The 23,609-nt window shown below is 40.9% G+C and overlaps 1 protein-coding gene across 3 annotated transcripts in view; it reads right to left on the reverse strand.

Moving 5' to 3' along the window:
* ide (insulin-degrading enzyme) overlaps positions 1-23,609 on the reverse strand; it is a 61,401-nt gene that overhangs the window by 15,477 nt on the left and 22,315 nt on the right. For 2 of the 3 annotated variants that reach the window (XM_060926245.1, XM_060926247.1), the window contains exons 6-15: positions 14,599-14,711; positions 14,288-14,450; positions 13,988-14,080; positions 13,674-13,765; positions 12,071-12,151; positions 11,005-11,108; positions 8,259-8,361; positions 6,081-6,203; positions 5,797-5,879; positions 5,101-5,245 (exon numbers count right to left, since the gene is read on the reverse strand). In XM_060926245.1, coding sequence (XP_060782228.1) covers positions 5,101-5,245; positions 5,797-5,879; positions 6,081-6,203; positions 8,259-8,361; positions 11,005-11,108; positions 12,071-12,151; positions 13,674-13,765; positions 13,988-14,080; positions 14,288-14,450; positions 14,599-14,711 — 1,100 coding nt within the window. Of the gene's footprint in view, positions 1-3,995; positions 4,141-5,100; positions 5,246-5,796; positions 5,880-6,080; positions 6,204-8,258; positions 8,362-11,004; positions 11,109-12,070; positions 12,152-13,673; positions 13,766-13,987; positions 14,081-14,287; positions 14,451-14,598; positions 14,712-23,609 lie in introns of all 3 variants that reach the window. The other variant, XM_060926246.1, reaches the window with a different exon arrangement.

The following is a 23,609-nucleotide window of genomic DNA, read 5'->3' on the forward strand; positions in this document are numbered from 1 at the left end:
ATTGCTCAAATTCTAAACATTGTGCAATTTAACCTTCATGAGAAAATGTGTAATGAACCAACATGCCACTTTTGTGCCACATCACACGACATTAATTACATCTCAATTTTAGATTCTCAACCATGCTTCCATCGTGCAGACTAAATTCTGTATGCGTGTGATAAATTATCTAGTTTTGCACGTATGGTTACCGTAGGTGTGTGCGGTAAAGGTGAGGAGCTTAAACATTGGAAGGATCAGTTTGTGTGTCTGGAAGACAGTCGGAGGCAGAGCACAGTTTTGGTATGCAAGTCATAAATGCTCAGTGTCGAAATACTTTGTGAGCAGTGGCGGCTGCTGGTTTTTAAAACAGGGGAAGCCCATTTTACGCATTCATCGTAAAACCTGTAGGCCGGATATCAAAGCATAGAAAGGTGTGCCCCATTAGCACAGTGAACTAGACAACCCTACCTAGTGGCAGAAAGTATTTTTGCTTGTACATTTCATGTTATAGTCTGGCTTGCCAGGCTAGTGCCTCATATCCTTAATCAAAAATATCAAACATCCAAAAATCACTGGCTATTCAACGAAGAGCCTTGAACATCATACCCTGATAGGCAACACAGAGTCTTTAACACAACACCCAGCTGTGCAACACATCCTTGAACATCTTCTGCAACACAGTCTGGAAATTCATAAGCAGGTGGGCTATGCAACACACAGAACCTTGAATATTATACCCAGGTATAACCTATAACACAGAGCCCACCATTCTCTTAACATTACTGAACAATATACACACTTCAGATTCATGAACATGAACACTATTTATACACAAATTCTGCCCTCCGCTCCTTTTCCAGAAAATGGTCTGTGACCCTGTCATACCAGCTGGTTGTGCTTTCCAGAGACTTTACCAATTTCTGTTAGCAGCTAGCACTGCAGATCCCAATAAGGCTCAAGCTAGCCTACAACCAGATTGAACTACAAATGAAATAAACGAGTGAATTCACGAATGATCAAACTGATAGAATGGATGAAAGTTAACGGAGCACAACGAGTAATATTTACATTTATTTACAGAGTAATGTACAGAGACATCAATGAGAAGAAACGTTTATATGAAAAGAAATTCGGACAGCACTTTGGCACACGACTGCACTTTCTCGACATCCGCTAGGGACTGACTGATCATACTTCTGTGTTCCTCGCCGAAGTACCGCCCTCCTCATGTCTTTCAAACACTACCTCCAATAATCCTTCATCAGCCCGGCTTCTTGTCCCTCCCACTGTCTCGTTTAGTCCCAGAGAAGCCCGGCTTCCCTGGAAGTGACGATTTTGTTGATTTTAACCAATAACAACTAGCTGCAATTGGCTGTTCAGAGCCGTCTCGTAGACTGCAACGGATACCCGGCTGCCAGTCAGTGTTGCCAGATACTGCTGACGTTTTCCATCCCAAAATATGTTCAAAACCCGCCAAAATGCACTTAAAACCGCCCAATCTGGCAACACTGCTGCCAGTCCATAGAGCCCATTGAAATAAGAAAGGTTACAGCCTGGCAGCAAAGGTGATTCTCGTAGCGAACTGCAAGTTCGTCAGACATCGCTCAAATAAGTTACAGGATAGTTATGAACATAAATACAATCTTGGGCATATGTTATGTTATGCAAGTTATTGTTTTAATGAGAATTCAACGTCGTAGACGCCGCAGTTTGGGGAGAGAATTTTAGGGGAAGCTCGGCTTCCCTTGTTGTCTCTGAGAAATCGCCCGTTTGTGAGGTTTAAATTGCATGAGCTGGTTTGTGATTCATTACTATCCCACTTGTGAAGAATATCGATGATTTCATACATATAAGCCAACAGATGTAATTCATACGAGTTGTACTGTTACCTGAATAGTGAAAATGTAAAGCTCAACAAATACTTAGTTTGTCAACCTTCATCCCTGACTATCCCTAAAATAACACCACAATTAACCAAGGTAACAAAATACAATGTCTGCTTCTCTTAAGCCTTTTCCCTCTAAGCTATTTTTTCCAATTTGTCTCCTCAGCTAGCTGATGTCAGTGAGATTCTCAGCTAGGTGCTGTTAACCAGCTCGTCGGCGAGACTAAAAAGCCCCACGGCTAGGGAGTGTAACCAGCCTGGTGGCTAGCACCGATAGCTAGCCCTGACTTATTCCGAGGAAATAGTATCAATAACGTGCGTCAACTCTATGGGGTTAGAGAGAGTTCATTTTTAATTCAACTAGTGAACTAGCAACACTGCTGCCAAAACACTACAAACAGAATCATCGTAAGAATGTCTTGACCAACTTCCAAGCTACTCATTCACTGATAGGATTTCAACCAGTCAGTCAAACTAATGACACGACCTGAAAAGTGTTGTACCCAAATATTTTAGCCACAAAGCATGCTTGTAAAATGTTACACTCAGATTGAGGATCGTTACACATACAGCGCGATTTTATCTTTTTTTTTTTTTCCCCCCACAATCGGACAATATTTTTTTTCCAGACAACTATCTGGTAAATGAACGCTTTCACAAAAGGTAAACGTTCATGTGCGAAAAAACAGTATTTTTTTCACAGCAGGTTCATCACCACACTGCTACAGGCATGGCAGGGCCTCATCCATTTTGTGGCTCAAAATCCAGCGCTGTTTGACAAAGGCAACCAAACTGATAAAGAAAATGACTTAAGACAATGTCTTTTTTTTTTTTTTTTGGGGGGGGGGGGGGGGGGGGGGGGGAGAGGATAGGAGAGGCAATGAAAATGGTGGGTGTACAGTCCATAGTCTGTAGCCTATACTGTGATGTGCTGAAATTTACCATCAGTCTCAGCAACTCCTGAATCAAGCAGTGAAACTCCCTGCATTTTAACCTACTGCTCAGGACCGAATGTAGCCAAAAATTTCTTCCCCTACCTTTTTTTTTTTTTCAAAAGAATATGCACTAGCTCATCACCACTCGTTAACTCCAGGCACATATTTTCATGGAATGCTCACATAATCACATCTCGTTTAATGTGAATAGTGTGTTAAATGCATTAATTATTTTTTTGCATCGTTTATTCGCATTGCGCTGCATGTGTAAAGACCTTTACTCTGTGAGAACATACAAATCTGATCATACCTGTAAACCAAAGACAAAACGCGCAGAATGCAGATACGGACTGTAAAATGAATCTGCATACATTATGCTATCAAATTTTATCATATTTAATTATGATGAGCCAGTGTGTTCTCCAGGCATTTACCTCCAAAAAGATTTTATTTATTTATTTATTTTTTCGGGGGAGATACCAACAAAAGTGAATTAAATAGCTAGGGTAATTAAGAACTAAAAAAAAAAAAAAAAAAAAAAAAGGATACTATATAAATTTCTACAAAAGCCCAGAATATTTGAGTGCATACCTAAAAACCCATTAAATGTAAAACATTCACCAAAAACTTTGTGCGTCTTGCAGGTCCATAGCTCATGTCAGCAAATATATTAGAACATTAATAGCCATTTTGCAGAAACAACCACTCTGCTCTAAAAGACTACTATGCATAACCTAATCTAAAGGACTTCCAGACATCCAAGAGTAAAACACAAAAACGGCAGCCAATGTGGCAAGACTCCAATCAGCAGGTGACAGTAAATGAACGTCCTCTGCCTGGTGAGGTTATACTGATGGGTGCATTTTTGAAAATGAGTGATGGAATGAAACTGGCTGTCCCTGCAAGTTGTCTTTAAACAAGGGCACGATACGTCAGCGTGTTAAAACTACGATACAAGGTCACATAAGGTAGAAACAGAAGCTTGTGTGCAGAGGAGCAGTCATCATTACGCAGGGCTGGACACATCCACTCAGCCTGTGCAGATGGTTAGGTTTTCACCACTTACCTTCTACGCACTGACAAAGACATAAGCAAAGGATTTAGAAAACCAGTTTAGCACACTACCAAGCTTCAAGCATCCCTACACCTTTGCCCTGCCACACGTGATGGGTTAGCTGACGTGCCATACTTACAAGGATGGCATTCATTCCTGAGGCTATGCCATAGCTCAGCCCTGCCAGGCTGGCTGCACATGTATACTCTTTTAAATCATCCTTCAACAACCTGAGAAACAGGTACGTCATGTTGCGGTGCAGGGGATCTGTGCTTAGGTAGCGACTAACAAAGAAACAGGGGGAGGGGAAAAAAAAAAAGTGTTTGTTGGAAAAGGGTGACAACTGTCAAAACAAGACATGAATGACTGATGAAAACAGGAAAAACAAGAGACAGACAGAGAAAAGGGGGGGGGAACCCAAAAACGTGTCGAAGAGTATGTATATGCAGCCTCAACACTGGCAGAGCCAACAAGGGCAAATGCAGAAACTACCATCTACCCCACAGGTTCCCAACACTGGCCCTCGAGTACTTCCTGTCCTGCATATTTTAATGTTTTTCCAGCTATAAACATGCGATTCAACTAATCAGGTAAATCAAATTAATCAGCCTTTCCTGAGTTTTTAAAAACATGTGTAAACATGCATTAATATACACTTTGGAAACGCCCGTGTCTTTCTGGCATTCCCAACAGCTAGCCAGCTTACTGTCTCCTTCTAGCTTGCATTTGTTAGACAGACAGACAAAACTGGGATTTCAGTATCAGCATCTCAACTGACACTCAGAGATTTTTTTGACCGGAGGCAAACCCTTGAAAATGCACCAAAATAACAAACCGTTTTAGTCAGTCAGTAAAAATTAGCTACATTAGCTAGCTTAGCACACAGGTTAAAAGTAGTCAGATTTTTTTTTCGTATAGCAGTACTAAGGAGGTTTTTTTTTTTTTTTTAAATTTACTCGTTTGTTTAAAACAGCTAATTTATCGAACCTGATTCAGCCACCTAAGAGCAGTCAACTAAACAGAAATCCCATACTGATACCAGATCGGAAATCCGGCATACTAAACGTATGGGCTTTATACGTAAATGCTGACATTAGCCAGCTTCATAAAACTTTCAAACCACCATCTGGCCTTCGTGAGAGAAGCGAAGGGCAGATCGCTTTGCACAGCTGGGTAATAAAATGGTGGTATGATCATGGAGTGGGATGCAAAATGAGAGCGACGAGGGTAATCTGGATACTTACATACATCCCATAGATGGTATTTTGGAGGTCATAGTTCAAGCCAGCTAGCTCGGCTGCATATGCATACTCGTTCAGGGAGTCCTTAAGAAGTTCAAGGTACAAATATGCCATGTTACAGTGCAACGGGTCCACATACGCAAAGGGGCTGTGGAGACAACAGTAGTGATCAGTCCAAACATATTTGGTTTGCATCCTGGGGCATGCAAGTCACTGATACACTAGTAATAAAGCCAAGCCTTCTGCATTTCACCAATTTTATTTATTTATTTTTTCCTCTGCAGCCTTTGAGCAATGCTGCAATACCTGTAACTAAAAGAAGCTGTGTAAAGGTGGAAAGGGCTAATAAGAAAAGGGTTTTTAAAAAAAAAAAAAAAAAAATTCAAGCAGACAAGTTCATGAATTTAAAATTTAACTTACATAAGCTAAGCACTGAATGTAAATTAAGAGAGGCTATTAATATCTAAAAATGATTAATACCATTATAAATGCCCAAGGCGGTTTACACCCTCTCCATCAGATACACAGGATAAATCGGGGTGAAACACATAAAATTGCAATGACACAGCTGTCGCTTCTTCAAAAATGATACAACACAACGCATCAAAAAAAAAATCAAGCGCCAACCAGCAACTCCAGCATACAATAACAGTTAAGGCTGACGTCTCAAAACCCGAGTGATTCACGATATTAACTTACCTAAAGAATTCAAAGTTTAGACAGGCCTTGGGCAAGAAGAATTTATCATCCTGCTTGAACCACACTTTACTCATCGCAGTATCCTATAGAAACATAACAGTTTTGGTTACACTGCAGACAGAAGGCACGCTCTGGTCACCTCCTAGCTCTTTCTGCAGTAATAATAAAAGCACTAAAATTAAAGTGAGAATTTAAATGGAATTGAAGAGAAGAGAATGGAACCATCAGTTATACAAACAGAAAGGTTTTGGAAAGCAGGGTAAAGAATGGAGTTAAAAACACACCTTGATCAAAATGGGATAGGATGGAGAGTCCTTTTCAAGAGGGTAAATTTCAAAGTTCGTGGGGATGAACTCATTCTTCATTGGCAGTTTGAACTTGCCGTTGAGGTCAGCATTTTGCCAGTTCTGAAACAAAATCAATCAATCAGTGAAAAACATCTGGCTTAAAAAGCCACACCAAGTGGAAGTGAGAAGATTAAAGCTCATAGGCAACGGTTTTAATTTTATGCACATTTGAAACTTTATATGTTAAAAAAAACCCTCTGTAATTTTCTTCTGGTCCCAAGAAGTATTGTTAATAAGTAATAATTAAAATAAGTTAGCGCGGATCGCGGCGAATTTCGTGACCACTCGGCACGTGAAATCATTTAAGCCAAACAAACCGCTTGAGTAGAGTCCACTTCCGTTTACTTAACTTGCCGTTCAGCTTGAGTGCAGACGTGTGTTCAGGAATTTCCAAAGAAAAAAAACATGCCTTATTGTTGTGTAGTGAACTGTAACAGGACCAGTTCAGGAATAAGTTTTTTTACCTTTTTCCGAGAAAGGAGAAGAGGCGGAGCGAGAGGATTGGCTTTTTCTGAAAAAGGAGGAGAGGCGGAGAGAGTGGATTGTGTGCGTGAAGCCAGAGGGTTGTTTTTTTTTTTCCGGAAGAGGCGGAGAGAGTGGATTGTGTGCGTGAAACAAAATCAAGCAGTCAAAGAAGAAACGGAGCAGCAATGCTCAAGCAAAAAGGAGAAGATTGGAGGTAAACATTTTTACTTTTGCTTGCAATTGGCAAGTCAAGAATCCTGAGGGATGCTGTACAATCATTGTGGAAATGAGACAAAGGGATATTTCCTCGCTTAGAGTCGGCTATAAATAGTATAATGCCGCAGATGGCAGGCTAATGTGGCCTACCGGCGCGCTGTCAAGTAATCATTACCTATATCCACTAAGGAGGGCGGTTTAATTATTCTTCAAAAGGGCTCTTAGTATTACGACGAAAGTAGGAATTTATCATAACTACCAGGATAAATCGTTCGGGCACGAGTCTTGTTGAGGTCCGGGGTCACTGCGATCAGAATCGGCAGAGTCGCTGTCCGATTCCGAGGCCGCACGGTCAAACCAGTGAGCCACGTTCACAGATTGCTTCGCAACGGCCATAGGTTCATACATACATGGTTTCACCTCTCGATATTCAATTTGGAGAGTTCCTACTTCAAAATCGCCATCAGATATTTTACACAATCTCTCACGACCAAAGTCCGTACACGTGTGCTCGGTTCGCAAGTAAACACAGAGCTGCTCCCGGTCTGTTTGGCTTAAATGACGTCACGATGACTGTCGCCTGGAGTTGAAAGTGCGCATAAGTGAGATATAAACAAACCTTCAAAAATTGGGCAAAACAGTGTATTTTAACCGTTTTATTCAGTTTTAGGGTGCAAATTAGACACCAGGAAGATTGAATTCGCTTTTTGGGTTATTCTTCTAGAAAATAAAGTTGATATTCTACGTTTCACCTCGGACCATTGCCTATGACCTTTAAACAAGATATCCAGACAAATGGAAAGGTGAATTATTACAGACTAAGGTTTAAAAATCCATTTCTTAGACGGCAACTGTACATTATGGCATCTTCCTTCCTCTATTGTTATTGCTTGTATTGGCCAAAATCAGTGAAGGAGTGATTTTTTTTTTAAATGCCATTTCAGCACCTAAGGGTATTTCATGGCAAGATCATTTCAAAAAGATTAGAAATTTCTTCATAAATAAACATAAGTAAACAATTAACTAAATGAGATGTTTCTAAATGAGATAAAAATCCTAAAACTTTTTTTTTTTTTTTTTAATTGTGGCACCTTGTTAAAATCATCCTCCAAAGTACTTTGAGAATAAAATCGCTCCCTTGTGGTGTTTAGACCAGGACAAGAAAGTAAAACATGCTTGACTGTTGACCAAAATCAGTTTTTTAACAAACTGTGATAGGGTTCAGCAAACAACCTAGCAGTAAGCCATCAGAATTTGATCGCCACCCACAAGTCTACTCATCCAAATGTACTTAACAGTAGTAAAAGTGGGAAAAACTGAGCTGGTGTGCATATCAAAAATGGCTCGTTATTAAGATATAGAAAGGTTTTTCAATCAAATAAGCCAGCTTAGTTTAACTGATCCCACTTGCAATTCAAGAGAAGAGCATCTCACCTTAATGACCTCATCAGATATAGATTCCTGCTTGTACTGGGTTCCGTACCACTCTTCGGTCTTATCAGTCTGTCCTTCAAACGACTTGGAGACGACAGCGACCCTGAAGAGGAACAGGAATAGACAAACAAAAATACCTGTGCTACAAATCAGACCACTCTCAGTTTACAGACACTGATATTTCCCATCTCTCACAGCCTCCCTGGGGGAGCCAGACTGCAGAATTCTGCTTTTAGCAAATCTGCTCTATAGTAAATGGCTCGCAGAATCAGGATTATTGCATTACATGTGGGAAGCTTGAGTTTCCAGTGAACCTTCAATCCAGAGTACCAAGACAGGAATCGATGCTCTGTATCTGGACAGAAATGCACCTGGGCAACTGGTGCTGCTATGATCGATGGAGGACTTTCAGAACAACGACCCGCTATTCTGAGTCACCAAAATCAATTATCTGCATAACAGAGCCCAAAATAGTCAGTCGATGTCTCCAGACGTGAGCAGGGACTATGTGAATCCAAATACAATCCAAAGACCAAATGCTATAAAGTCCAAAGTTTCTTCCACTGGAAAAATGAAAAGAAAACTGGATGTTTAAATGACAATGGTGATTAACTACTAATAAGCAACCTGCCCCTACATTTTCATTCCATGACTATTAACATGGATTTCTACCACTGTACAACTTTCACAAGACTTGGAACTCAGCGTACGGAGCCATAAACACTAAGGCCCTGTCCACACGGCAACGGATTCAGGTGAATCTGATAAAATTGTTTATCGTTTCGGCCTGGCATCCACACGGCACCGGCGTTTTGGGTGCCCCAAAACGAAATCTTTTGAGAACGGGTTCCAGAGTGGAAAGATCTGGCAACGGCGCCGTTGCGAAGTCGTCTGGATGAGTAGAACGGATTTGTTTACGATGTCGTCACAACCACATGTGCTTCACGCCGGGTAGAAGTGTAACGAACTTGATGCGAGTTGTCAACAAATCCTATAACTTGGTTCATGAAACGCACTTACAAAATATTTTCACTGTGAATATTTATTGTGTAATGGTGCAAAGTGAGAGAGAGAGAGAGAGAGAGAGAGAGAGAGAGAGAGAGAGAGAGAGAATAGCCCTTAGGGCAGAGTCAATCCCGCCAGCAAAAATAGGGGGAAGGAAAAAAAAAAAAAAAAGGAGCGATCTCACCTCTTCAGATGTTGGTTTAAGTCCTACAATACATTCCTCAAAAAGGGCGTAGAAGAACAAATTAATCCATCAACGTGTAGCATTCAATTTATTCCGGACCATTAAAGATGCCGCCTTCCGCGTAGAATCATACGTCATCCTCGCCGCCATATTGGATGGGGCAAAGCGGAGAATAAAGATGCCTCATTCATGTGCTGCGTTTAACTGTATCAACAGGTTTGCCGTCCAAACGAGATCACATGGGATTACCTTTCACAGGTGAGACTGGAAAAATACTTTTCATTGTATTTGGTCATTATAATGTAATTTTACGAACAGATTTTTCTGACTGTGGCTAATATGAAGTCTCGCACATAATAGTTTATGCGCATGCGTCCTTACTACTTCTATTATTCTGGTGTCTCCGATGGGACCGTCTTACAGCGCACCTAGAGGTGTGGCATGTGTATTGCATCGTTTTCAGCAAGCGTTGCGTTGCCATATGTACCTGATATTTTACTGATCCATTGCCCATGTGGACGCGATTTTTTTTTTTTTTAAATCTCGTTGCCGTTGTCGTGTGGTGTGGATGTAGCCTAAGGCTGCCTTTCAACATACACGGCTGCTAAACCAATTTTGGACCCTGGACGAGTCGTTTACACACAAGTGGATTTCCAGACAAGCTCGTTTTCATCAGCTTCTGTCTGGTAACTAAAGTACATGACACTCTACTTCCATCATAACCCCAAAAGAGACAAACTATACAAGAACGCAGGTTGATTGTGTGCAGGATCATCAACCTTAACTGATAAGTACATGGACACAAGACATTACCTGAATGGAGCGCATGTTAAGATAGGCTGGCTTACAGGGTTATAACACCCCAGTCTGTTTCACCTGAAATTTGTAGCCTGAATCTTTCATCTCTGGGAAATGTTTCAGTTTAGGAGGAGAAAAATATACCAAAAAAAGTATGAAAAAGCCAAAATATAAACCTAACATTCTCCGAGATGCATTCAAGAAGATAAAAATGCCATATTTTGATTCCTATTATGGAACAGCTCTATTTTGAAACTTCACAGGAATTCACAAGGCTCCTCATGTCAGAAAAATTTTATATTAAAAAAAAACCGATTGCTTCTCAAAACACACACACTATCGAATTCAAGGCAATAACCAGACACTATTGTTTTGCCTGCGAGCAACATGGCAAGAAGAAAAACAGTTCACTGACATTCAAAATGAAATAGTTCAAAAACATGATGCTTCTTTGAAGTAAGGCGAGGCATTTGTCCAAAGCCCGGGCAAAACTCAATCACCCCCTAAGCAGCAGAAGCAATTTGGCCTGACCTACTTTTCAGGCCATGAATTGTGCCGAAGAAATAAATCTTATAGTTTTCACATAAAGTGCACCAGGCTTGCTTCTACAAGAAGGGCTGAGGGTTAAGGCTGTAGTGATTCAGCAAGGCTGAGCTAGTATTGTCAGAACATACTGGCCATCAATAGGACATTAATACTGTCAAAAAAAATTATTAGATTGACAAAATGTTTAAATGACTATTTACATATTTGACTCACCTGACATTCTCTGGTCTCAGCTTATCCAGAACCATCTCAATAAGGTCTGGTCTGAAGTCCTCCAACATGTACTCTGCGGCAAGTACCTCCTCCAAAGGATAATACTGAAAGAAATAATGTAAACACGTATGAATTTAAAGCTTTGTGGATTATGGGGACAGTGTGGTCTGAATCAATTCTGTCAAGTAAAGATGTGGCCCTTCAAACACAGGGTCACGTAACTACACTAACGTGACCCAGTTAGGATGGATCATCAAGACTACGTTAGAGCATTGAGAATTACTGTAAAGTTTATGATGAGCTGTTTTGGAAACTGAATATACATGTACACTCCATTTAAAACTGCTTGCCACATGGGAACAAGGTCATGTTTTTGAGCTCTTAATGAGAGACTGCTTACAGTGCTTTCCTCCCAACTGTAAGGACAGGTGTTAGTAAAACATGTTGTTATCCAAATAACTAAAAAGTGTGTGTATGTATATATTACCACTGGTGTTTAAAAAAAAAAAAAAAAGACAAGAATTAGTACAAATACGCAGGTGATTATAGAAAAATCATGCGCCGATTTGTCGAGAAACTATTTTCGATCACTACCTTGAGCGTCGGCAAAACGGCGGCCAATCGCTTCATCACCGTGAGGAAGAACTACAAATTATGAAAGAAAATGCTTTCCCTCAAAAGCACTAAAGACGCTAAGAAGTTTGGTCTAAAACTATTCAAAGGTCAGGTGGAATTGTGATTTATTTTATCCATTTCAAAACAAAGTATTTTATGTGACTCTGCACAGATAAGTGACCAGTATGCGCACATTACACTTGCATGCCGCTTTTGAAATAAATTTAATACAATTTTTAAAATAATCACCTGTGTATTTATGCTAAAACAACTATACTAAAACAATTAACCTCAACTTCATCTCTGTTATTATTCACTTCATCTTTGGCAATTTATTGTGAATTAAATAATGGAAAAAATGGCAGGCATCAAGCAAACATCAGTAGCTGAACGTGACCGAATGAAGATCTTCCAAACTTTTGAAAGTTTAAGAGCTGAAGAGAGTACCTACGTGCAAAAGTCCAGCTACTTTAGATGTGTATCCACGTGGGCGTTCTTTATCCTTAAATCTGAAAGCCACAGTGTTCAAATCCTGCACAGAAAAAAATAAATAAATAGGAATACATGAATGTATTTAAGACAGACATTTAGTAATTTGTGCTGCTACTGTTACTTTATTTGTTGAGCTACCCTACTTGATCGATTAAAAAAAAAAAAAAAAAATTCTAGAAAGGCAAGAGTTCAGCACACTAAGCTGACACCAAGGTCACTTGCAAAAAAAAAAAAAAATTAATTAATTATCTTTTCCTGATATTTCCCTCGTAAGTGCCACATACAACCTTCCCCTTCTTGCTTGTGTTATGGGAATAGCAAATGCTGGCGAGAACTCACCAAGAGCTTGATTTATTTGACTGCTGTCTTTTTTTTTAATTTTTTTTTTTGTATTTTCAAGTTTTTAAAAAAATGTTAGGCATATCTTGTGCAATGATGAATCGCAATACAAATTTATGATTCGAATTAAGTAAAATAATCAATCGCAATTATCATCAGGCTGCGTAATGTTTCTGAGCAGAGAGCGCAATAACGTACAATAGTGGGAATACACGTTACTTCACCGAATGCAAACATAACAGCACTAACGCAGCTTCATGAAAATACACAAAACCCAGATCTAAAATAGGCAAGAGCTGTTCTGTGACAGACTATACAAATGGATTTAACAAGAAATCAGAGCCATCTTTTTACAGACTGCTGAAAGCTAAAGAGAAGCAAATGCAGGTAGAAATGTTCATAAAAGTTTATTAAGAAAAGGCCTATTTGTTATTAACTTTTTTTTTTTAAATAAAAGGAATACTTTAATAGGCCATGATATTTTACTCCAACCTTTACAAATGTATATAATCATTGTTGATTAAGAAAATGAAAAAGTTTTTTTAAATTTAATTTAACAAAAGGAATAAGTTGATAAAGAATAGGAAGATTTTTTTTTGGTCATAAAATTTTTCAATTTATTTTTTTCAAAAATATCACGGGGAAAATGAAATCATAAACCCAATACCATGAATCAAATCATGAACTGGGTGTATCGTTGCATGCCTATTAAACATACATCAATATAGATTTCTTGGTTAATGTAAATGTTAAAGTTATTGATTTCTTTATGGCTAACTGGTGCTGGCTTTCCTATGCTTTTAGAGTGCACGCAAATAAATCACCATTTACTTATGCAGCTATGGTTCTATTGATCCTACAGGTGGTGTAGGAATACAAGAAACAGGGATATTATACAATGCTCACAGAACCATAGTTACATTTATAACTATTGTTCCATTTTACTCTAACCACTAGAGATAAAGGGAATCATCTTTATAACTTATGGCACAATGACATGAGGAAGCGACACACCTTAGGGCTAAATGGAAAGGTGCTTGGATAAATACCACACTCATGCCATTAGATGGGGTGATATTAGCCCTGTAAAACCAGGCGAATGCACATGGTGCTGTCTTACTGTCATTTCTACGCTATTCCAATGTGTTTACAATACAAGGAGTCCAGAAAAAGTACAAATCTTTTAATCAAATGGCAAAGCTAAAGACAGCTATCCAACCTACCTTACATTCCTGGAAAACCCACTCCTGAGGGCCCTCTGTGCGCAGCTTCTGAATGTACTGGAACATGTGAAAGATGATGTCCTCTACGTGCACTGAAATGAAAGGAAAAGAACTAAGGAGGTATACTCAAACCTATACACGTGATCATTGACTTACATAGGGTTGATTAATGGGTTCCAGTATGCCAGAAACTTATGTGAACACCATCAAAATGTATACACAGGCACATAGTTAACTTAAATGGGGAGATACTCTTAAAATATTTCAAAACAAGAACAATAACTGCGACAAAACCAATTACTCCCAGCACTTACATAATCCTTCTTCTGTTAAATCCACATTAATGATGAAGAACATGAACCCTCGGGCTCCTTCTTTCTGGCCTCCAACTAAAGTATTTACCCAACCTGAAACAAAAAGACACGTACAGCATATATATTTTTCAACTTAAGTGATTTAAAAAAAAAAGCCCACACACCACATACTGCATTATACAAAAATGACATAATACTAGACTGAATATGATAACGAGTAGTACTTATAATGTAGCACTTAGCATTTGCTAGTAGGTGGTACATTCTGCACAGTTGTAGTAGTTCTATCCACATCCTCACCTTTAGCTTTCAGCTCAGACAGCAGGCTCCCTGGACCCTCATGCCCTATCAAGTGGCCCAGATAATGGCCAGGGTTCGATTTGTAGTACTTCTGTAGGTCAGGGATAGGGAAGGTCACATACAGGTTCCGGATGTCCTTAATGGGCACGACCTTGTAAAATTGCTGCAGAAGACAAAATACAACACACATTTACCACAAAACAAAGTGCTTACTGTAAAACAACCATGGCTTATTTGAAGTATAATTTAAATAGCTAGTGGTTGGTGTTATACGTGTTGAAAATGTTGCCATTGTCTATGCTTGGCCTCACCCTAAGATGCTCTTCCTGGAAGGGATGCTGCGGAAATTCTGGGACAGGCACAGATTTGTTCTCCACTTCTCCAAAGAGTTTAACCACCATAGATGTCAATTCACTCAGAGATTCTGACAAAAAACACAGAAAGGGGAAAGACAGGTCAGGAATTCAGTTTTATTAGTGATGGCTTTTATTTACAAAAAAAATTCCTGGGTGCTGTGCAATTCTGTCTTCAAATGGTCTGAATTCGCACCATTTCAACATTGTTGCACTTACATTCTCACAAAAATTATTTTAAACTGTAAGATTTTATACATTTATATTACCTTCAATGCCTAATTATAGCTAGTGTTTTTATGCCTCCGCCACCTTAAGGTGCAGGAGGCATTATGTTTTCGGGTTGTCCGTCTGTCCGTGCGTGCGTCCCAAAACCTTGTGAATGCGATCTCAAAGACTAATAAAAGGAATTTCACCAAACTTTCACCATTTGTGCGCTTTGGGACAAACATGAACTGATTAGATTTTGAGATCAAAAGGTCTAAGGTCAAGGTCACTGTGAGGACAAGGTTTTTGGACAGACATTTGACCTCACAGTGACCTTGACCTTAGACCTTTTGATCTCAAAATCTAAATCAGTTCATGTTTGTCCCAAAGCGCACAAATGGTGAAAGTTTGGTGAAATTCCTTTCATTTGCCTTGGAGATATTGTGTTGACAAGGTTTTTGGACAGACATTTGACAACACAATATCTCCAAGGCAAATGAAAGGAGTTTCACCAAACTTTCACCATTTGTGCATTTGGGGACAAACATGAACTGATTAGATTGAGGTTTAAAGGTCACAGGTCAAGATTACTGAGAGATCAAATGTTCATCCCCAAACTTTGTGAACACCATCTCAAAAACTAATGAAAGGAATTTCACCAAAATCTTTCACCATTTGTGCATTTGGGGACAAACATGAACTGATTAGATTTTGAGATCAAAAGTTCTAAGGTCAAGGTCACTGTGAGGGCAAATGTCTGTCTGAAAACCTTGTGAACACAATATCTCCAAGGCGAATGAAAGGAATTTCACCAAACTTTCACCATTTGTGCGCTTTGGGACAAACATGAACTGATTAGATTTTGAGGTTAAAAGGCCACAGGTCAAGATTACTGTGAGGTCAAATGTCCATCCCCAAATCACAACTTAATAAGGCATGTAGTCTACCAGGCGGAGGCATCCCCATCGACGCCATTGGCATCGAGTTCTATCTAGTTTCATGAGGAAATACTGCTTTAAGAGCAACAATTTTTTACTAGTAAGGCATAAGATAGTAAAAATGATGAATAAGAATTATTTTATATTCACCATCTGGCACTCGAATAGAAATCAAATTATAGTTTCATACAACGTTACACTACATTTACATCCTGCTGCTCCCACACAACCAAATCATCCAAAAACCCATGAAAATGCCTACAAATTATCCCACATCAAGATGGCAGAATACAAAGGAAGTGTCATTAAAGTTTAAAGATTACCTCTGGCTGAATTCAAGTCTCTTGTATTGAAAAGAAATTACTAAAACATTGCACCGACTCATTTCAGAGAAAAGCTGAGAAAGTCATTCATGAGGAGGTAGCGCCATTATAATCCAAATGAGGTCATACAAACACACACCACGTCAGCACTACAGCAAATAAACGCACCGACCATACGTTTAACGATACTAAATTAAGTCAGATAATAAATTTCTTAGAGTGGCTATAACATAAGAAAATCCCATCAAGTGTGGAAAGTGTATAAAAACCAGACTGCCCATAAAATTGTATCCTAGATTATTGCAAAAAACTAGTTTGTTTTGCAGCCTGTATAAACATGAAGCACCTTGACTTTGGTAGAGATAACTAATCATCAGGAAAGAAATAAAAGGGGAAAGAGGAAAAGTAACCATTCCCACACCAGTGAAGCCAAACTGCCTCTCTGGATGACATGGCCTCATTGATGCAATGTGAAACACTTAGAAACGCAGCACATAATTTGTCAAACACGAGGTACAGGAAGTCCAAGAGAGGTCACCCATCAAGTATACAAGAAGAGAACAGTTCACAAAATATAGAACAGCAGCGCTCCAAGTGAGCATTGAATGCCACACGGCTATAACAGAGTAGGCATGATGGCTGTGGTACAATGAGGGATTGGGGAACAAAATGAACATTTCCAATGTGTGTTAAGCTCAGTGTTGTAGTCGAGTCAGTGAACCTCAAGTCCCCAGTGTTCAAGTCTAAGGTCAAGCCCAAGTCATTTATATTAAAACACTCCCCCCGAGTTGAGTCCACTATTGATCAGAGGGTGATGACTGAACAAGACTCCAACCGCACCATTTGACGGTGGCTGTTTTAGCGCCATTAACATTAGTTTGTTCCTGAACATGACGTATTAATTTATTAATACAAGTGAAGACAAGTAAACAATCCAGGATGGTAGGCAAAATCGTAAAACAGGCAATAGGTTGAGCGAGGCACAAACAGGCCATCATAGACTCAACTCTCTTAACCCAGAGTTGTTGGGGCACCATGAGCTTGCAACCGGTTTCTTCAACCTTGACCTGTTTTCGGCCAGCCTCTGTGCTGCTACAAAGTCGTGACCTGTCCACTCTTATGTTGTCCTGCCATCGCTTCTTTTGTCGTCCCCCCCCTTTCTGCTGCCATTTACTGTTCCTAGCAGCACTGTTTTTGCTAGGCCAGAGCTTCTGGTAACATGGCCAAACCATGTTAGTTTTCTTCTTTTGACTGTTGTGGTCAAGTCTCTGTGTGGGCCAATGTCTTCTGTAACCTTTCTCCTCACTTCCTCATTTATGGCATGGTCCATATACGAGATTCCTAGCAGTTTCCTGCAGCATCTCATTTCCATTGCACTTATTTGTCTTTGCAGCTCTGCTGCAAGTGTCCATATTTCACAGGCATATAAGAAAATTGAGGTGACGAGTGCATTTGTCTTATTTTTGAGCCAATGGTGATGTTCTTGTCCCGCCAGATTGGTTTTAGTGGTCAGTGCTGTAGTGGCTTGGGCAATACGAGAAAAAACTTCAGGTTTGGAGCCCTCATCTATAATGATGGCACCTAGGTACTTAAATTGGTTGACTATTTCAAGCGTATAGGGGGCTCTGGATAGAGGTGGCACCTTAGGCAGCCTGGTAGCTGATCCTGCTGTGCAGGATATCACATGTTCTGGTCCTCATCCATCTCCTAAACTCTCACGACTGGCTCCATGTGCCATACCCTGGGCAACGGTCTCAGCTGGCCAGCCAAATGTCATTGAGGGGGTGATGCCAACACTGCATCACTAGGTGGTGGACTTCCCAGTGAAGCCATGGGCTAGGGCGGAGGAACCCTGAGGGTCAACAGCCAAGTGTTCGGGACCAAGGCGTGCCTCAGAAGGAGGAGTCCCAACAGTTTGGAGAGGAATGGGCCCCGCCAAACTCTTCTGCCCAAAAGACACCATGATGAAGCAAACCATAACCAAATCCATACAGGATCGGCCACCGCCCGGGTCAACAAGTGCCGCGCCTTCCGCTAGACATCGGGACGGAGGTGAAAAATATGCTACTGGTGTACAACCCGCTGGGAAGATACAAATAAGGGATAACATCGTGCGTGGCACGTGGAATGCAAGGACGTTGAGAGCAGCAGGAAAACTCGAGGAACTTATTCACGAGACGGATAGGTATGACTGGAATATACAAGGTACAGTGCCTTGAAAAAGTATTCATACCCCTTGAACTTTTTCCACCTTACAACCACGAACTTAAAAGTTTTTTATTGAGATTTTATGTGATAGACCAACACAGAGTAGCACATAATTGTGAAGTGAAACACAAATGATAAATGGTCTTCAAAATTTTAAACAAATAAAAATCTGAAAAATGTGATGTGCATTAGTATTCAGCCCCCCTGCGTCAATACTTTGTAGAGCCACCTTTTGCTGCAATTACAGCTGCAAGTCTTTTGTGGTATGTCTCTACCAGCTTTGCACATCTAGACACTGAAATTTTTGCCCATTCTTCTTTGCAAAATAGCTCAAGCTCAGCCAGATTGGATGGAGAGCGTCTGTGAACAGCAATTTTCAAGTCTTGCCACAGATGCTCAATAGGATTTAGGTCTGGACTTTGACTGGGCCATTCTAACACATGAATATTCTTTGATCTAAACCATTCCATTGTAGCTCTGGCTGTATGTTTAGGGTCATTGTCTTGCTGGAAGGTGAATCTCCTTCCCAGTCTCAAGTCTTTTGCAGCCTCCAACAGGTTTTCTTCCAGGATTGCCCTGTATTTAGTTCCATCCATCTTCCCATCAACTCTGACCAGCTTCCCTGTCCCTGCTGAAGAAAAGCATCCCCATAGCATGATGCTGCCACCACCATGCTTCACAGTGGGGATGGTGTGTGCAGGGTGATGAGCAGTGTTAGTTTTCCGCCACACATAGCACTTTGCATTTAGGCCAAAAAGTTCAACTTTGGTCTCATCTGACCAAAGCACCTTCTTCCACATGTTTGCTGTGTCCCCTACATGGCTTCTGGCAAACTGCAAACGGGACTTCTTATGCCTGTCTTTCAACAATGGCTTTCTTCTTGCCACTCTTCCAAAAAGGCCAGATTTGTGGAGTGTACGACTTATAGTTGTCCTGTGCACAGATTCTCCCACCTGAGCTGTGGATTTCTGCAGCTCCTCCAGAGTGATCATGGGCCTCTTGGCTGCTTCTCTGACCAGTGCTCTCCTTGCTCGCTCTGTCAGTTTAGGTGGACGGCCATGTCTTGGTAGGTTTGCAGTTGTGCCATACTTTTTCCATTTTTGAATGATGGATTGAACAGTGCTTCTTGAGATGTTCAGAGTTTGGGATATTTTTTTATAACCGAACCCTGCTTTAAACTTCTCCAGAACTTTATCCCTGACCTGTCTGGGGAGTTCTTTGGTCTTCATGATGCTGTTTGTTCTTCAGTGTTCTCTAACAAACCACTGAGGCCTTCACAGAACAAGTGTATTTATGCTGAGAGTAAATTACACACAGTAGGACTCTATTAACTAATTAAATGACTTCTGAAGGCAATTGATTGCACTGGATTGTATTTAGAGGCATCAGAGTACAGGGGGCTGAATACTAATGCACATCACATTTTTCAGATTTTTATTTGTTTAAAATTTAAGACCGTTTATCATTTTCGTTTCATTTCACAATTGTGCGCTACTCTGTGTTGGTCTATCACATAATATCTCAATAAAAAACTTAAGTTCGTGGTTGTAAGGTGGAAAAATGTGAAAAAGTTCAAGGGGTATGAATACTTTAAGGCACTGTATAAGCAAGTTGAGATGGAAAGGTTGCAGTGAGACATCTAGTGAAGATGGGCATAAACTATACTACAGCGGTAGAGAGGATAAACATGAAGTTGAGTTTTTAATACATAAGGATACAAACAAAGCAGTGATGAGCTGTCGCCCAGTCTCTAGTAGGATTATTACCATCCGTCTGAAGGCCTCACCCTTCAACAATCACTGTAGTCCAAGTATATGCTCCAACTACAAGGTCACGATGAAGACAAAGAAGATTTTTATGACCAACTCCAAGAAGTTTTAAATGAGATTTCAAAGGAGGACATTGTCATTGTACAAGGGGACTGGAATGCAAAAGTAGAAAAGGACACGTACAGTGACTGGAGTAGTGTACAGAGGCCTCATTGCAACTCTGAATCAAACGACAGAGGGCTGCGACTTCTGGGATTCACTACCCACAACAACCTGGTCCTGGCAAATGCGCTTGGCCGTCACAAGAAATCCAGGATGTGGACTTGGCACAGCCCAAGTGGTGAGCACCACGATCAAATTGACTACATTCTGGTAAAGAAACGATTTTGCGCTAGCATTAATACTGGTAGAACCCGAACGTTTCCTGGGGCAGACATCAGAAGTGATCATGACTTACTGATGCTATCCTTTCGTCTCTGTCTGAAGACCATCAAGAAACCACAATACACACGTCTCAGATTTAACATATGCCGCTTTTCCACTACAAACGCGGCTGAGCTGTGCCGTGCTGAGTCGAGCTGAGCGGGGCTGTTGGAGTTGCATTTCGACTACCACCGCGCTGAATCGTGCTGGCTGGAAGTGGGTGGACACATTGGGTGGAGTTAGCGAAAGTGGGTGGACGTCACGTGATGTCGTTAAGCAGCGCAAACAGTGACATCAGTGAGCTTTTAAGCGGTAGCCTCACGACCCAAATAGTAAACAATAAACATGGAGGACATGGAGTCGTTAGTGTTGCTGGTCTTGGTGCTGTGGCTTGTTGTCACCGACAACGCGGACAGATACTGGCAAGAGCGTATAGATGAGGCGAGGCGCATAAGGCTTCAGAAATTCTCGTAATTCGTAATTATTATTCTTCCGGGTTTGCGGTGTTTACAGATCCCAGCGTGCTCGCGGGGCGTGTGTGGGCATGTGAGGACACTCCTCCTCACCAATCAGTGCACAGGGGAGTGTCTGCTCACGCCCCCAGCCTCACTCGGCACGGTTTGGCTCGCTTCAGCCCCACTCCAAAACGGTGCGAGTTTTAGGGGCTAAGCAGGGCTGAAGCGAGCTGAGTTGTGCTGTTTTTTGGTAGTCGAAACGCGAGCCGTGTCGGGCTGAAGTGAGCTGAAGCGAGCTGAAGTGAGCTGAAAAAGGGTAGTGGAAAAGGGCCATTAGAAAAACTTAAGGACCCACAGGTAGCGGAGACCTTCAAGGGGGAAAAATTTGCACCACTCCTAATTTTTAACGACGAGACTGACATTGAGGAGACCGTTGCCAATTTTAACAAGACCATTGTGGAAACAGACACCAAAATACTTGGGGGGGAAAACTGACCAAGGAAAAAGCCATGGATTACACCAGAACTGCTGGATGTGTGTGATGAAAGGCGGCGACTGAAGAAGAAAAAAAAAAACACAAAGGGACTGCTGAGGGAGCACGTAAATACAGAGAAATGAACAACAGCATCAAGAAAGGAATGAAGAAAGCCAAACAGGAATGGATAGAAGATCAGTGCAAGGGCACTGAAGACAGTCTGAATAAAAACAATAGCAAAAAAAGCATGCCAACTTGTAAAGGACCTTATAAGCAATAAACAAAGCAAAGTTTCCACTATACAGGACAAGAACGGGAAATGCCTAACAGAAAAGAAATGGATAATAGGAAGATGGACAGAATACTGTTCGGACTTGTACAACAAGACAGAAGGGGATCCCCATGTACTGAACGTTCCTAGGAAGCACATTAACGAGGATGACAGCACAGACTCAATCCTCAGAGAAGAGGTAGAGCAGGCTGCAAGAGCCCTGAAAGGTAAATCTGCAGGAATCAACAATGTCCCAGCTGAGTTAATCCAGGCAGGAGAAGAGACGATCACAGTACTAACTAACATCGGCAACAAGATATGGAAAACAGGGGAATGGCCCAAACCATGGACACAATCTCCCATTATCACCCTCCCCAAAAAGACCAACCTGCAACAACTATTGTACCATAAGCCTAATCAGTCACCCCAGCAAAGTGCTGCTGCAAAGAATATTGAATAGACTAAAACCACAAGCCGAAAAAAATAGCAGAACAAGAAGCAGGGTTCAGAAAGGGTAGGAGTACCACAGAACAGATATTCAACCTCAGAATCCTGTGTGAAAAATACCTACAGCACCAGCAACACCTCTACCAGGTTTTTATAGACTTTAAAAAGGCCTTCGACAAAGTTTGGCATGAAGCATTGTGGGTCACAATGAGAAAATATAACATTAGCCCAAACCTTGTACGAACTATCGAACAGTTATACAACAGAGCAACAAGTGTAGTGTACTACAACAGGGCAACTGGAAACTGGTTTCGCATGACAGTTGGCATCCACCAAAGTTGTTTGCTCTCACCCATACTCTTCAACATCTTTCTGGAAAGGATAATGACAGATGCGCTGGAAGATCACACAGAAACAATCAGCATCAGACTAGGCAGAATCAAAAACGTGAAACAGGGATCAGGAAACCAAACAAGGAAATAAGGCTTGGTAATGTGTCAGCAACGCAACTCAATACTTCGCAAAGGGTGTTTTCAGTCTTTATATAGAGAGCGTGCACGTGACGTCACGTGATTTGTTTATCTGCCATCTTGGGCCACGCATAGAACTTAGACGAACCCGTTCTAATTATCAAGTGTGTGGGAGTAGATCTTTCGAGAATGGTTATATCTTGTTCAGCATTTGGTTGTACCAATAGACAGGCCCTCCTTTTGGCCCTGTCATTTTATAGATTCCCCGCAGACGAGGAGAGACGCGCAAAATGGGTGTCCGCTGTGCGAAGAGAAAACTGGTACCCCAGTTCTACCAGCCGAATTTGTAGTGAACACTTCATATCAGGTAGGTGTAATCTTCTAATTCAATACTCCTAGTACATCTGTTAAGTTGATTTTCGGATTGAATGATAACTGCATACTTAGAAACTAGACAGTCTCTAACGTTTAAAATGGCTATGCCTAGCCCTACTACCCTGGCCTAGTCTATGACAATGTTTTATCTTTTTGGCTCATATATGCCTTTGAAAGGCCAATCCATAGTAGGGATGGTGAAAACTAAAAAAAAAAAAATCTTGACCGACCACCGAGCCTCATTAGCCGGTTAAAGTCGGTTAACCTATGAGTTTAAACAAGGATGCAAACGGCGGATGCACCTTTTTCACGGCTGAATCGTGCAGATCCGATTTTTTTTTTTTTAGGGGGGGCGTTGGAGTGTGAATAATTTCATCAGAGTAAATTCTGTATTAAAATTACTAAATGAGCAAATGCCGTTATAGTCCATGAAACATAGGAAGTATGAGAAGACAGGCATGCAAACTGGTCAGGGGTGAAAAAGGCGAGAAGGACGCACGGGGACACGGCACGCGCGCAAAAGTACAATCCGTAGTCTACGTTACAAAAAAAATTGCAACCAGTGACATCTTGAATTTAATACAGTACAAAATAACTTTCCATAAACA

The sequence above is a fragment of the Neoarius graeffei genome, chromosome 7, assembly GCF_027579695.1.
Source record: "Neoarius graeffei isolate fNeoGra1 chromosome 7, fNeoGra1.pri, whole genome shotgun sequence".
NCBI lineage: Eukaryota > Metazoa > Chordata > Actinopteri > Siluriformes > Ariidae > Neoarius > Neoarius graeffei.